Source organism: Budorcas taxicolor, chromosome 8 (assembly GCF_023091745.1).
Source record: "Budorcas taxicolor isolate Tak-1 chromosome 8, Takin1.1, whole genome shotgun sequence".
NCBI classification, from domain to species: Eukaryota; Metazoa; Chordata; class Mammalia; order Artiodactyla; family Bovidae; genus Budorcas; species Budorcas taxicolor.
In genome coordinates, this window is record NC_068917.1 from 79,583,344 (window position 1) to 79,599,504 (window position 16,161).

The 16,161-nt window shown below is 41.2% G+C and overlaps 1 protein-coding gene across 1 annotated transcript in view; it reads right to left on the minus strand.

Annotated features, from left to right (window-relative positions):
- The window catches only part of UBQLN1 (ubiquilin 1), a 53,508-nt gene extending 44,579 nt beyond the window's left edge, over positions 1-8,929 (minus strand). Inside the window, exon 1 of the mRNA XM_052644505.1 lies at positions 8,470-8,929. Within this exon, the coding sequence (XP_052500465.1) occupies positions 8,470-8,649 (180 nt within the window). The 5' untranslated portion in view covers positions 8,650-8,929. The remainder of the gene's footprint in view (positions 1-8,469) is intronic.
- Between the last annotated feature and the right edge of the window lie 7,232 nt (positions 8,930-16,161).

Sequence of the window (16,161 nt, forward strand, 5' to 3'; positions counted from 1 at the left end):
TACAGATAACATAGAGATGAATGGGCATGGTGAATTTGGCTCACTCTAGTTGGCTGCTACTGCTACGTCACGTCAGTCGTGTCCGACTCTGTGTGACCCCATAGACGGCAGCCCACCAGGCTCCTCTGTCCCCAGGATTCTCCAGGCAAGAATACTGGAGTGGGTTGCCATTTCCTTCTCCAATTCATGGAAGTGGAAAGTGAAAGGGAAGTCGCTCAGTCGTGTCCAACTCCTAGTGACCCCATGGACTGCAGCCTACCAGGCTCCTCCATCCATGGGATTTTCCAGGCAAGAGTACTGGAGTGGGGTGCCATTGCCTTCTCCACTAGCTGGCTCACACCTGCCTTAAGACATTCACTGTAAGCAACAGCTCCTACCAGCTCAGTCTTAATTTTCAGAAATCGAATAAACCAGTTTTATAGGCATAGCCTAAAATCTTCCATAAGGAGAGGTATTTACTACCATGGAAATAAGCAAACACTACAAACTAGTGCTGTTTTCCCCCCCAAAGAACTAGCTGATAAACATGTACTACTAGCACACCACTTAGCTTAGGTAAAGAATTAACTTCTCTCCTATGCATTTAAAAGCATATTGGCTGGAAAAACAGACAGTCATTCAAAACATTTTTTTTTTTTTTGTCAGCAACTGACACACAACTGAGTGATTGAAATGAACTGATTAAAATCTTTCTGGGTTCTGTGGTTGAGATGAAGCTTCTCAGTTAAGGTTGCTCTAAAAAAGAAAAAAAGAAAGAAAGAAAGGCTCTTCTAGAAAAATTATTTCAGTAACTAGAAGCGAGAATGAACATCCTGTGGCAGTCAAGAGTGTTGAGCTGAAGGGAGAGCAGCTTCAAATGAAGCCATGAGAGGAGGGCAGAAAACAATGAGATTATGTATAGCCAGCTGTCCAAATTCACAAACACACAGGGAGACTTTGGGACTTGAGCATTTGCAGATTTTGGTATCCACAGTGGGTCCTGGAACCAATCCCTGGCAACACCCAGGGACAACTGTACTGCACTCAGTAAACACTAAGTAACTGGTGGTGGTTCAGTCACTAAGTCATGTCTGACTCTTGCAACCCCATGGACTGTAGCCCTCCAAGCTCCTCTGTTCGTGGGATTTTCCAGGCAAGAATACTAGAGTGGGTTGCCATTTCCTTTCCAGCATATCTTCCCGACTCAGGAATCAAACTTGTGTCTCCCACTTTGCTGGCAGATTCTTTACAGCTGAGCCACCAGGGAAGCACGTCTTCCCAAACGAGGGATCGAACCCAGGTCTCCCTCATTGCAGGCAGATTCTTTACCAGACTGAGCCACCAGGGAAGCCCAAGAACACTGGAATGGGTAGCCTGTCCCTTCTCCGGGATCTTCCCAACCCAGGAATTGAACCGGGGTTTCCGGCATCGCAGGCAGATTCCTTACCAGGTGAGATACCAGGGAAGTCCTAAGTAATATTATCATGCATATGGTCTAGATTCAGTTATAAACAAATATTTACTTAGCCCATACCAAGTACTGCTGCTGCTAAGTTGCATCAGTTGTGTCCGACTCTGTGTGACGCCATAGATGGCAGCCCACCAGGCTCCGCCGTCCCTGGGATTCTCCAGGCAAGAACACTGGAGGGGGTTGCCATTTCCTTCTCCAATGCATGAAAGTGAAAAGTGAAACTGAAGTTGCTCAGTCGTGTCCGACTCTCGGCGACACCATGGACTGCAGCCTACCAGGCTCCTCCGTCCATGGGATTTTCCAGGCAAGAGTACTGGAGTGGGGTGCCATTGCCTTCTCCGTACAGTATCCTGGTTTGGGTCATAGTTTATTACAACTTAAAGCCTATAATCATGTGATTATTTGATTAATTTTTTGTGTGTGCGCTAGAGAAGATGTGTGGTGGTTCCCGATAGTGTTACCAAAGGGAACCACCACAGATCTTCTCTAGCGCACACACAAAAAATTAATCAAATAATCACATGATTACAGGCTTTAAGTTGTAATAAACTATGACCCAAACCAGGATACTATGAGAAAGTACAATGGGGAATCTCAACCTACTCTGGAAAATCAAGGATACTTCTTTGAGAAAGTGACCTTTGCACTGACTGGGAATAGCCAAAGAGTGAGAGGCATTCTGGGTAGCAAGAACAAACTGCACAAAACTCCTCAGGCAGGGGAAAAAAAAGTGATTAACAGGCCAAGGAACTAAAACGTCAGTACGGCAAGAGCCAAGTGACCAAGGAGGAAAGATGGCATCAGACTGGAGAGGCAGGAAGGAACCTTATCACACAAGGCCTCACGGCCCCATTAAAGTCAAGTCCAAGATCAGTGGGGAGTTGTTAGTTTATGTAGAGGGTAACATGATCTGATTAATATTTTTCAGAGACTGCTCTAGGAGTTAATGGGGGTGCAGGGAGGGAACTGACCAGTAGGCTACCATAGTTTCTAGGTAAGCAATAATGGCAACTTAGTGAAGTCAATCCTCAATCTTAAAACTACCTACATAATCTATTAAATACCCCATTGCAGCAATTTTTGGCCTCAGGACACCACTATTACAAAATTTGAAACCCCACAGAGCTTTTGAAACTCCATGGAGCTTTTAAGCAGGTTAAAACCACTGATATACTAGAAATTAAAGCTAAGAAATCTTTAAAAATATTAATTCACAATAATAAACTCATTACATTAATAGAAGCATTTTCTTTTTTTTTTTTTAACCAAAAGTAACCATTTTCCTAGTGTGAATAACCTTTAAATTTTTGTAAATAACTTCAGTCTCATACTGGAAGACAACTGGAATTTTACATCTGTCTTGCTATCCCACATCTTGCAGATTCTGAAAAAGTATGTAGTTTGTTTTTGAGAAAATTAGAGTGAAAAAAATATCTTGGGAAATTATGAAAGTGGTGTTGACCTTATGATCCTCCTAGGAGGGCTATGGGGACCCCCAGACCATATTAAGAACTGCTGCTTGAGTAAACAACAAAACAACAAAACAAAACAACACAACAAAACAACAGAACGCTCCATAGCAGGAAAGCTACAAAGACAGACAGTAACAAGTGCTACAGACAATGGCAAGTAACTGGAATCCTCATGTATTGTTGGCAGGAATAAAAACTGGTACAACCACTTTGGAAAACAGTTTGGCAGTCCCAAGAGCAGGTCAACAGACAGCTATCACATGACCCAATAATTCAACTCAAAAGGCATATGCTCAAGAATATGTCCTCAAAAAACTTGTGTAAGTATTCACCTTGGCGTTATTCCTAATAGTCAAAAAGCAGAGACACTCTAAATGTCCATCAATTGATGAATGAATCAACTGGAGAAATAAAATGTGACATACGCTGGAATATTATTCAGCAGTATGTGTACATGCTACAACACAGATAAATCTTGGAAACATTGTGCTTCTTAAGAAACCAGGCACAATTTTTCAAAATCTGGTGTGTATTTTACCCCTTCAGCACATTTCAAATCAGTCCAACCACATTTTAAGGGCTCAACAGTTAGACATGGCTTGAGGCATGCCTGTGGACTGAAGTTCTAGATCTACACTATAAAGTCTTTGTTTTAAATGATGTTTGTGATAATGACCCTGAGTCAGTGTAATTTCCCCTATCAAGGAAAAGTTCAATTCTATTCAGTACAATATGTACATTATATCTAAGTATGTTAATAACATGTACATTATGTTAATATTTTTCTAAAAGATTCAAGTGATGAAGATATTTCCCCAAACTACAATACACTGCCTGATTACTTCAGATGACTGTAGTTCAAAATCTTAAGACTATAGTCTAGAGAACTATAAAAATCCCAGAGCAACCTAGTTAGGAGCTAGTATATAGAAGTCCCGTCCTTTCTCTGCACTAATTTTAACCACAACATTCTCCTGGACTTCATCTTGCTTGCTGACACTTAGAAATCCTCAAACTGTTTCCAATAGCAAATAATGAATAAGTAAGAGAAAACATAATCTCATACACAGGGATTTTGCCATTACACATTTTAAAAAATCTATTTACTTATATCATGAAAACCCTTACTAATGAAACCACCTTGGAAAGACATAGTAAAAGTTTATATTCCAACAACCTTTAGGTAGAAATTTAAACACTACCCCATTGAGCACTCAATGAAAAAATAAATTTCACATTAATTTCAAAAACTATAAGCTTTATCATCAACCTGGAATGAGTTAAAATTGAATACAAACTGTATTAAAGTATCCTGTTTCTCCCTGTTACAAACAGAAACAGAGGGAAAAATAAGAAACTTAGTAACCACCTTACAACTTGTTAATACCTTATCCAAGAAATGTAATATAATTTCATTCAATCAATTAGAACACTCATATACATACTACAGAATACTAGAGTGGGTAGCCTTTCCCTTCTCCAGCGGATTTTCCAGACCCAGGAATTGAACCAGGGTCTCCTGCAATGCAGGCGGGTTCTTTACCAACTGAGCTATCACAGAAGCCCTAATACTATTTTGGCACAGTGTAGTAAAAGAATTTACATTACACAGAAAACAGATTTTTAAACTGTAGAAAATGGGATAGAAAGCCTAAGCCTTCAATATTATTTTTTGTAGGTCTTCTGCTTATCCTTTTTACCTTTAAGATTACATAAGAACTTTCAGGACCAAATACTTGCCAATTTTTTTACAAAAAATTTTCAGTGAAATCTCAACGTCATTAAGCTTATTTTATTGATGAATTTTAATCTGTAGTAAACAGTTTAAATCTGTGAAACACTCAGAGAAAAACTTAAAATTATAGATGATAGAACTTCTCTTGTGTTCAAGTAGAATTTTTCAAACCATGTAAAAACTACTTTTCTTATTCTTGTACATTTTTGCAAATGTACTTCCCCTAACAGAGCCCACAGGTAGTTCAATTTGTCTTCAGGTTCTTAATGCAATGAATGATAAGCTTAAATTTTTATAACATTTTCTACTTCAAAAGAAAGTATTTATCAAAATAAAAATTGAACTACCATGAGAAAAAATTGCTGCAGAAAGACTTTATCTGTTAAAATTTTACTTTGGTTACAGAGGAGTAAAACTAAAACTTCCACAGAATTTGAAATTCTAGTTTCACCATCAAAAAAGTTTAAAAATCCTCACAGGTAATAGTATAATAAACTGATCTAAGTGAATTTTTCTATTTACAAAATATTGACTTTCTTTCTAATCTTTTACAGTAAAATGCTTAAACACGGCTGCTTTAAGCAGTCAGAATAATGGAGACCTGAACTTGAAATCCTAGAAACAACTACGGTCTTCAAAAGTTAACATGGCTACACACTCACTAGAGTAACAAAAATAAAAAAGACTGATATTATCAAATGTTTGTAGGAATGTGGAGCAACAGGAATTCCCATGCACTGTCAGTGGGATTGTAAAGTACAAGCACTTAAAAAAAAACCCCACAGTTCCTTAGAGATAAAAGCATTCATCCAACAAAAAGTTGTACAGAAATGTTCAGAGCAACTAACTGGAAAAGAGTCCAGGTGACTTTCAATATGAAAATGGATAAATTATGGTGGTATATTCATACAATGGAAGACAAAAAGCAATAAAAAAGAAAGAACTACTGATGACACTTAATCAGTTCAGTTGCTCAGTCGTGTCCGACTCTTTGCGACCCCATGAATCGCAGCACGCCAGGCCTCCCTGTCCATCACCAACTCCCGGAGTTCACTCAGACTCACGTCCATCAAGTCGGCGATGCCATCCAGCCATCTCATCCTCTGTCATCCCCTTCTCCTCCTGCCCCCAATCGCTCCCAGCATCAGAGTCTTTTCCAGTGAGTCAACTCTTCACATGAGGTGGCCAAAGTACTGGAGTTTCAGCTTTAGCATCATTCCTTCCAAAGAACACCCAGGACTGATCTCCTTTAGAATGGACTGGTTGGCTCTCCTTGCTGTCCAATGGACTCTCAGGAGTCTTCTCCAACACCACAGTTCAAAAGCATCAATTCTTCGGTGCTCAGCTTTCTTCACAGTCCAACTCTCACATCTATACATGACCACTGGAAAAACCATAGCCTTGACTAGACGGACCTTTGTTGGCAAAGCAATGTCTCTGCCTTTCAATATGCTATCTAGGTTGGTCATAACTTTTCTTTCAAGGAGTAACATAATAATGAGTCTCAAAACCCTAAGCTGAATGAAAAAGCCTTACCCAACAGAGTGTATACTGTATACCATTTATGTGAAACTTTATATTTAACTTATATGCAGAGTACATCATGAGAAACGCTGGGCTGGAAGAAGCACAGGCTGGAATCAAGATTGCTGGTAGAAATATCAGTAACCTCAGATATGCAGATGACACCACCCTTATGGCAGAAAGTGAAGAGGAACTAAAAAGCCTCTTGATGAAACTGAAAGAGGAGAGTGAAAAGGGTGGCTTAAAGCTCACCATTCGGAAAACTAAGATCATGGCATCTGGTCCCATCACTTCATGGGAAATAGATGGGGAAACAGTGGAAACAGTGTCAGACCTTATTTTTGGGGGCTCCAAAATCACTGCAGATGGTGACTGCAGCCATGAAATTAAAAGACGCTTGCTTACTCCTTGGAAGGAAAGTTATGATCAACCTAGATAGCATATTCAGAAGCAGACACCAGAAGACTTCGGATTACACAGGTGTATGTATTTGTGTAAACTCCTGGAATGGCAACTGACTGCATTTCACTGCAAGTCAAATTTACCTTCAAAAATTTTAAGTTGAAAACCTGAACTCAATGGTTCAGTTCAGTTGCTCGGTTGTACCCAACTCTTCGCGATCCCATGGACTGCAGCACGCTAGGCTTCTCTGTCCATCACCAACTCCCAGAGTTTACTCAAACATGTCCATTGAGTCCAAGATGCCATCCAACCATCTCATCCTCTTTCATCCCCTTCTCCTCCCGCCCTAAATGTTTCCCAGCATGAGGGTCTTTTCAAATGAGTCAGTTCTTCGCGTCAGGTGGCTAAAGTATTGGAGTTTCAGCTTCAGCATCAGTCCTTCCAATGAATATTCAGGACTGATTTCCTTTAGGATGCACTGGTTGATCTCCTTGCTGTCCAAGGGACTCTCAACAGTCTTCTCCAACACCACAGTTTAAAAGCGTAACATGTACTACTACTTGCAACTTGCTTTGAATTGCATCCAAAAAATAAAATTGACCAATAAATGATTAATTGTTTGATAAAGCAAATAAAGCAAGATGCTAAATGTAGGTGATGGACACATGAGAGTTCACTGCACAATTATTCCAACTTTCCTGTACGCTGGAAAATACTTTAAAAATTAAGGGAAAATTTTATAGGACAATTGAGAGACCAAAAAAATAGGGATTCAAAAGGTGGTCATAGTTTCTACACATTCTTACTACTTGACAGAACACACCACCGTTCATAATCATATAAACAAATATCGCAATTATTTATTGTTCCTTCAGGGAAACTTACAGGTACGTTTCATTTTTGCTTCTTCATAAACTGTTCACACTGTCTTGGTATCTGCTGACCAACTGTCTGAGATCAATTCAGTAATTACGGAAATACTCTGGGACGTATATTTAACAAAAACTAAAATGATTTAAGTTCCTCAAGATCATTAATTAACTGCAATAACTGTATTCCTAAATAGATTTTAAGCGGTAAATTACTTTTAAATTTCCTCCATTAACTCCAGGTTCGTGCTCTTTCATCTGACTGCAATTGCTAACATGTGAATAACGTTGCTATTCCTCTAAAATCAAACAAAAACCTCCCCAACGACCGGCATCTAAAGAATGACAAATACACTTAAAAAAAAAAAAAAACAGAGCCAGCATGTCGTCAACGAAGTCATCCACCTTTCTCCTTAAGCCTAGTTCTATTAAGATTTGGCTGAAAGCAATTTCTACGTCATAGCTCATTTTTTTCTTTAAAGACTGGAAGGTGGGAAAGATTTCAGCGGTCAAAACGCAGAACTAAATGCACACGTGCTCCTCATCCCAAAAATGTACTTTAATCCCCAGGCAGGTAAAACAATGAGCACCCCCTTTTTTTTTTTTTTTTCCCTTCAAGAGACAAAACCGCAGACCGGGCTAAGCCAAACCCTCGCCCAGCCTCCACTCCGCCCGAGCCAGGCGGCGGGTCTCTTTCCTTTGTGCAGAGTCAGAGGGAGGCGGCTGGAGGCGGGGAGCTGAGGGAGGAGGCTGGGGTCGGCGGACGCCGGAGCAAGAGGAAGGCGCCGAGGAGAGCGGCATCGGCGCGCCCCATAAACAGGCCAAGAGGCCACGCCACAAACCTCTGCGGTGTCCCCAGGAGCAAACCCACAAACCTGGGTGTGATCTAATTTGGGATCAGACCCCGGAGAAAGGCCGAGGGCACCTCCGGAGACGACCCCTTACCCTCAAGCCCTTGCAAAACAGTCTCCTCCTGCCGCCATCCCCACCCCGCCCCGAGCCTAGCGCGGCCCTCACCTGCTGGACGGAGCTGTTCTCGGGCACTGCGAACTCCTCCTTCTCCTTCGGGGTCTTCACGGTGACTTTCATGATCTTGGGTTCCGTGGAGGCAGTGGCGGCGGGGGCGCCGGCACCTTCGGCCGCGGCGGCGTTGTCCTGGGAACTCGGAGGGCCGCCGCTTTCACCATTCTCGGCCATGGCGGCGGCGGTGACTCAGGCGCAAAGGAGGGAGCGGGTGAGGGAGCGGGAGCCAGGCAACGCCAGAGCCGGCCTGGCCGGGCAGCGGAGAATGTGGGGCACGCTACCTCAGTGACAACTGGCTCAGGGCCGCCCTGGCGGGCGAGGAGCCGCGGAGCTTGGCGTGGGCTCCGGCGCAGGCCCGAGTCGGGCGCTCAGCAGCCGCTGTGTGTTCAGACGGCGATGAGTCGCAGCGACATCCGCAGCAGCCACTGCCACCGCCGCTTCCTCCTCCCCGCCCCTCCCCCTACGCCGCTCTGCCCGCGCCGCGCGGGGCACGCCGGGTAAGGCGGCTGGCGACGTCGCCGAGTCATGCCTGGCCGGCGCGGTTTGGTTCTCTGAGTGCTTTTCTTTCCCTCTCCTGCTCCATTGCTCAAAGCGTAGGCGCGTCCAGAGTGAAGGACTAAAAACAAAGTGGGGTGGAAGAGGTCAGTTCACTCCTTCTTATCTCTTTCACCAAAAAATAAATTTGGGGGTTCTGGGAGGCACCGTTAAGGGCGCACGAGGATGACGTCACGGCTAGCGAAATTACTGGAAAGGAAGCTAGACCACCGGGCTCTGCGGCCGGAATTGCGCCTGCGCGATGGCAGGCCAGATAGTTCCCCACCCTCTCACCTCACTCTGGCGGTTGCGGTGCGCATCCCCTAGGAGCCTGAGCTTGCTTCACGGTGTACCCCACGGGGAGGAGGGTCTGGAGCAAATCCCCGCGAGGGTTTTTTGTAGTTGATATTTAAATGTGCTTAAATTTCGCGTACTTTAAAAATTTTAAACGCTTGCTTTTACTACACGGTGCGCTAGAATTGAAAGATAAGTTAATGGACGGAGTACGCCCCTATAGCCCACCCTGCTCTATTCCGAGTAGTCAGTGCTCCGGGGCCAGAGCCTCCCATCCTGGTCAGCCAGGTTTGGTCAGGTGATCAGGCCTCCTATGTTGGCAATGGCGCGCTAGCCCACCTGTGATTCTCTGTGAATACTGTCCCGTAAGATGTTTAGGGCAGAAACATAGTATCCAAGGCATGCCCTCCCGGCTGGGACCGCACAATGTAGCTGAGGTGTTCATTTTATATTCTATCAAATTAACTTACTGCTCTGTTTCAGACTTTAGGTGACACAAAAGGTTCAAAAATTATTTTCAGTGTAATACATGTGTAAATAAGAAACAGAAAGTTAATTTTCCCCTAGAGAATATTAAACTTGAAATGACCTCATCACTTGCCTTTAAAGATGGCTTGCAAGGAATGTACAACACTGGACATAAACTTTATAAACCAGTATTGCGCAAATGTAAACTTTGACACCACACCGTGACCCAGATGTGCAAAGATACACTTTATATTTCTGTTCTTAAACCATCCAACTCTGTCCTGGCTCTTTTAAGTACTCTTTTATGAAGTCCACTTCTTAGCAAAGCCACTCTGAAATCTGGGTCTAAAGTTCTGAACGTGTAAATTGCTATAGCGACGTCATTTCATATCAGCGAAGTTTCTGGCAGCATTTTTCAACAACATGAAGAAATTACACAGAGCTTTCTGCTAAAGAATGGCTGTTTACATATGTTTAGATGTGAAGTAATCATTACTCGTCAAGGTAGAAAGTTCCACCGTTGGAAACCGTTTAACTCTGCACTTATGAAACTGCTCTGTGATTATCTGTGTCTTACATTAATTTCTAAAAAGTTTTGATGTCTATGCACGATTTATGAAGTAATATAATTTATCTGTAAACATATACAGTATAGTAATTCATTATGGACCTTTTTAGAAACAGCCCTATCCTGTAAGAAATCTTTGAGCCATGGGTTTAGATCAGGGATTAGCAAACTTTCAGAGACTAGATCCTAGGTATGTTGGGCTTTGTGAGCCATGCGTTCTCTGTCTCAAATACTCAGCTCTGCCCTCATATCACGAAGCAACCATAGACAATACATACAAGACTGAGCCTGACTGTGTCCTGGTAAAACTACAAAAAAACCCCAATTTGGCCCAGGAGGTCTAAATGTCTATTTGAGGCATTTTCTGTTTAATATCTTTTGTTTATTAATAGTCTAGAAAAAAATTACAAGAGCATACTTCATTCATTATAAACACTGAGTACATTAATGTTGAAGATACAGAGGAATAAGATTCAGTCTCTGCCCTCAAAAAACTTAGAAGCAAGTTGGATGTGGGGTAAAAAATGGAAGGGGGAAGATAAGCAGTGTCATGCTGATATGTGTTAAAAACCAGCTCATCAGAAAATAAGCTTTGATATATTTTTTAGCATTTCCCAATCCCCTTGATGTAAATACTTGCAAAATGGCCAATCTCAAGCTACCAACTTGAGGTCCTTGCTCACAAAATTCCTGACATTTTATTATTAAGTTTTCATAAGTGAATATGAGCCATCTGTAAGTGGATAGATCCCATTTTTTAAGTCTCAGTATTCAAAATTCAACTATAATAAGAGGTTATTATTCACATGGTAGAAGAATTTTTCCTTGACAAAATGAGTCAATGGATTAAGTCAACAAGAATTTATTGAGCAAACTTTAATCCTGTGTCCAGGAACTTACATAGTAACACAAGATGGTACCTATGTCCAAAAGTGGTATAAATAACAGGCATTGATCATGCTTCCATTGTCTCAAAAATGAAGCCCAAGCTTCTTAAGTAGGTACAAAGCCTTCCGCAACTTAACTCCTAGTCTCTCAAGCTTCACTCCCATTACTCTATAGAAACGATCTGCTGCAGTCAAACAAGTTTATTCTCATCTCTAGAAATACTTGTACATTGTATTTTTCTCACCTAGGATCACTCCTTCAAGTCAATACACCTTCCCCGCGTGCCCATTATTACTGCTGCTTCCCTAATAGAAAACACCCAAGCAGAATCATTTTTTTCTCTGACCTCCACCATAATTATTTGTACACGTCACCTGACAATTCATCACTTGTAACATACCTTCTATTATCTAAAGCTATTTCTCCTGTTACCAGTCTAGTTCACACCCTCATTAATTCTGGCCTAGATTGCAACAGTAACCTCCTCCAGATTCCCTTGCTTCCAGGTTGAAGTCACCATCCTCAAAACTATTTATTATTGGTGCCATATGTTATCCCTGTAGAACTAAACTTTGATTATGACACCCAGATAATTGTCACTATTAGCTCTCCACAGAGTTTTAAAATAATATCTCATTCCTATCTTAACCCTAAATCAAGTGAGTCCACTAAGCATTCAAAGCTTGTTTGCGCTTTCCTGCCTCTAGGCTTCAACACAACATTTTCCCTGCAAATTGAAATTCTTATCTCTCATTTCTACTTCATTGTTTTACCCATCCGTCAAGACTTAACCTGAAATGAGACTTTCCCTATCAGTTTTTCCCCTGATAATGTTTTTTGATCAGACATGTTCTCTAAATACTGTATATTCCCATATGACTTTATTACCTTTCTGGTGTCACTTACCCATTTGGCCTTGTGTTATACTTAGTTGTGTGCATATTTGTTTTATTAGACAAGGTCCTTGAAAACAGGGTCAAGTCTTGATTGTCATATGTACCACACAATGCCTAAGCTAATTTCTTGGCATGATAACATTTTCTGCTAAAGTTAATGAATTATTGAACTGTCCCTTTTACCACTAGAGAAGAAATTCATTTAAATCAGTAAATCATATTTTATTCTCCTTTGTCTCCTGCAAGGTTTATGTCGCAGTGATAGATATCGATACATACATATAGTACTTAACTGGAACCTTATTTGCTTTACAATAGTTTCAGAGGAAGGAAATGTTATTTCACCTCTTGCTTGGTGCAGGGGAAGGAAGGAAAGTCAGAGAAGGATTTTAAAGTGAAGTGAAGTGAAGGAATTTGAGTCACATGTAAAGGAATGGATGGGATTTGGTTAAGTGTGTTGAAAGGGGCAACTTCATGAGAAAGAGGCAGTGGTGAGAAATAGAAACTCTGCTAGGACACTGATCTTAAACTGTGGTCCACAGCCTAGAAACAGTCCATTAGTATCTCTAGGGCTACTTCCAAATCAAAGGGAAAAGGGTGAAATGTTCATTAAGTTTCTGAGCCTTAATCCTGGAGAAGTGTTTATGGTGAGGAGGGTTGTTTATTAATTTGTCAACTAAAACTCTAGACCATTGGGTAGGATTTACAAATAGATCTACGGCCCCTATACACTTTGAATACAAGCTGCTCAGTTGGTTCCCACAGCTGTGCCAGCCACCAGTGGCACGAGAGAAGGAGTTATATAGCAAGCCTCTCTGAAGAAAACACCTGTGGTTCTTATTTTGTTACAGTCTCTCTCTTTTTTTTTTTTTAACTTTTTATTTTGAAATAATTATAGACTCACATGGAAGCAGCAAAAACTGTACTCCAAAGAGTCCTGTGTACCCATCACCTAATTTTCCTCTATGGTGACATCTTAAATTTTTGCTGCACAATATTAAACTAGGAAATTGACATGTTAACTGGGCTATAAGGCTTATTCAGTTTTTATCGTATTTTTAAATCTTCATTGATTTGTGCATGTGTGTGTATCTGTCCAATTTTATCCTGTGTAACCATAACTAGATGCCAAGGTACAGAACTATTCCATCATCAGTCTCACCATTTTTTGTCATTCCTATACAGCAGGGGTTCTCAATCTTGACGCTACCGACATTTGAGACCACAGCATTCTTTGTTTAAAGCAATGCAGAGGTGCTGTGCATTATAGGAGTTTTAGCAACATCCCTGACCTCTGCTCAGTAGATGCAGGCAGCACAAACAACAACCAGTAGAAATACTGGTGGTGGTTTAGTAGCTAAGTCGTGTCCAACTCTTGTGACCCCATAGACTGTAGCCTGCCAGTTTCCTCTGTCCTTGGGATTTCCTAGCCAAGAACACTGGAGTGGGTTCTTATTTCCTTCTCCAGAGGAACTTCCCAACCCAGGGCTTGAACCCAAGTCTCCTGCATTGCAGGTGGATTCTTTACCATCTGAACCACCAGAGAAGCTGACCTCTACTTAGTAGATGCAGGTAGTACTATCACCCCACCACTATTACGACAATCACAACTGTTTCTCAAAATTGCCAAATGTCCCTTGGGAAACAAGCTATACAGAGAGCTGATGGGTCATCCCTACCACCTACATTTTTCCTCTTTCTCTATCACAAATTGGAATAGCAAGTGTTATCAGTTATCAAAGAATCATATTTTACTACCAAGTTTATTTAATTCTGAATTGATTATATTACTCATGATGAACCTTACTGTGGGTTTTCTCCAGTATAGGTAAGTATTGCCAGGATTCCGTTATAAACTTGCTTTTAATCTGTTGTTACGTTTCATCTGCTCATTTCTTAACAGAAGTCTGAATTTATTCAGGCCTTAAGAGAATGCCTAAAAATATTCATAGGCTATACTCTTTTGACCTCTCCTATGAACAGGTTACTACAGATAATGTGAGATACAGTCCCTAGGGCAAGCACTGAATATCTTACATAAGTGGTAAGACTGGTTCTCCTGGAAACATACAGATGCAAAGATAAATATTTTTATAATTAGACTCAAGCTTGGTTTTATGCTGTGTAAAACTCCAAGCCTTATGATTTCTTTTCAGAGGAGAAATTTATTCAGAACACATAATATTTGGAATGTGTCTCCTGACCTTAGAAGAGGTTAGCTTATGTGAAGAGTCTGCCATCTTGTATAAACTAACCAAATGAGCCATGGGGAAATTTTAGGTGTTCTCTGAAGGCAGAGAGAAGGAAGTTAAAGGGTACAAAATCTATAAAGCAAGTCATCTAAGAATCTCAGAGAATAATAATGCTTCTGGGAGGAAAAATTGTTTCCGGCTGCTGGGGAACTTTGTAACACACAAAAAGGCAATTTAAAGGGATTTCGCTGGCAGTCCATGATTAGGACTCTATGCTTTCACTGCCAAGGGCCACGTTTAAATCCCTGGTTAGGGAACTAAGATCCCACAGGAAGCACAGCACAGTCCAAAAAAAAAAGGCAATTTATTGATGTATTTTACAAAGGAAGCTGAGACATGTTAAAGAAAAATTAGTCATCTAGTCCTTTCGTTTCATCCAAATAATTCTTAAAACTTTCATTTCACCCAAATAATTCTTAAAACTTTGGTTCTCAAATGACTTGAAAGGTAGATGATAATATGATAGCTTATGTGAGTTCTATAATCTAATGAGAATTGTGAAAGGTTTGAGATTTTCCCCTGCTTACAAGCTAAGAGCTTCATGGAATACTGGGAGAAGACACATGACTGTTAAGACTTCGTTCCAGTGGTAGCAGGGGCCAGTGTATTAGCATTTTCTTGCACCTGTACATGCAGTGGGTTGCATTATAAGAGTAATCTCAAGTGTAGGGAGCCCAGATCTTTTAAATGTGCAGTAAACTTGTATCCCTTTGCTCTGGAGGGAGATACTATGTTTTCAAAAACCACTATACAAATATCCTTGAAAAAATAGAACAAATACATTGTATAAATTTCCTATTGCTGCCATAACAACCATACTTTAGTGCTTAAAGCAACACAAATTTTGCTTAACACAGATTTATCTTGCAACTCTGGAGGTCAGAAGTCCAAAATGGATCTTAAAGGGCTAAGCATGAAAGGCTATGTTCCTCTGGAGACTTTAGGGGAGAATTCATTTCTTGCTTTTCCCAGCTTTTGAAGACGGCCCCTGAGATCGTGGAGGCCGGAGCCTGGCATGCTATAGTCCATGGGCTCACAAAGATTTGGATACAACTTAGCAACTGAACAACAACAGACTGCCCACATTCCTGGCTTGTGGCCAAATCACTTGACCATCTGCTTCCATTATCAATTTCCTGTGACTTTTCTGCCTGCCTCTTTCCCTTATAAAGCTTTTATAAAGATGATGTTGGTCCCTCCCAGATAGTAGGATCGTTAATCACATCTACAGAGTCCCTGTGGCATGTAAGGTGACAGATAGGTTCTGGAAATTAAGATATGGACACCTTTGGGGAGCCATGATTCGGCCCATCAGAGGCGGTCAGTGCCCATATTTATACGATGTGCAGAATTATGAGAGGCCATAAAAGAATTTTCTCCCAATAATATCCACTCCTTGTTTCTACTGTTGTTTGTCATTCTGATTAATCTGACCACCAGAGGCTGGGACCAAATCCACAAAATTTTTTTTATATAACATTTAATAAACTACTATCAATAGACTCAAGCAGAATGAGGCCAACCTGCAGTATTACTAACCGTGCTCCCCAGGGGTTCAGACCCAATCAGCTGAACAAATCCCATAAACCATCAGAATCTACTTTGGCTGCTTCCTAGATATTGCTTCTGTATTGACCTTTCCCCTTAGCCCAAGGTATTAATCTAGTTACAGCAGGATGTCTTAGCAGTTGCACATATTTTGCCATGGACTGCAAGGAAGAAATCCAGGGTAATTATTACTGATCATAACAACCCTAAGCAGTGAGCTGAGGCTGGCCTGAATGCC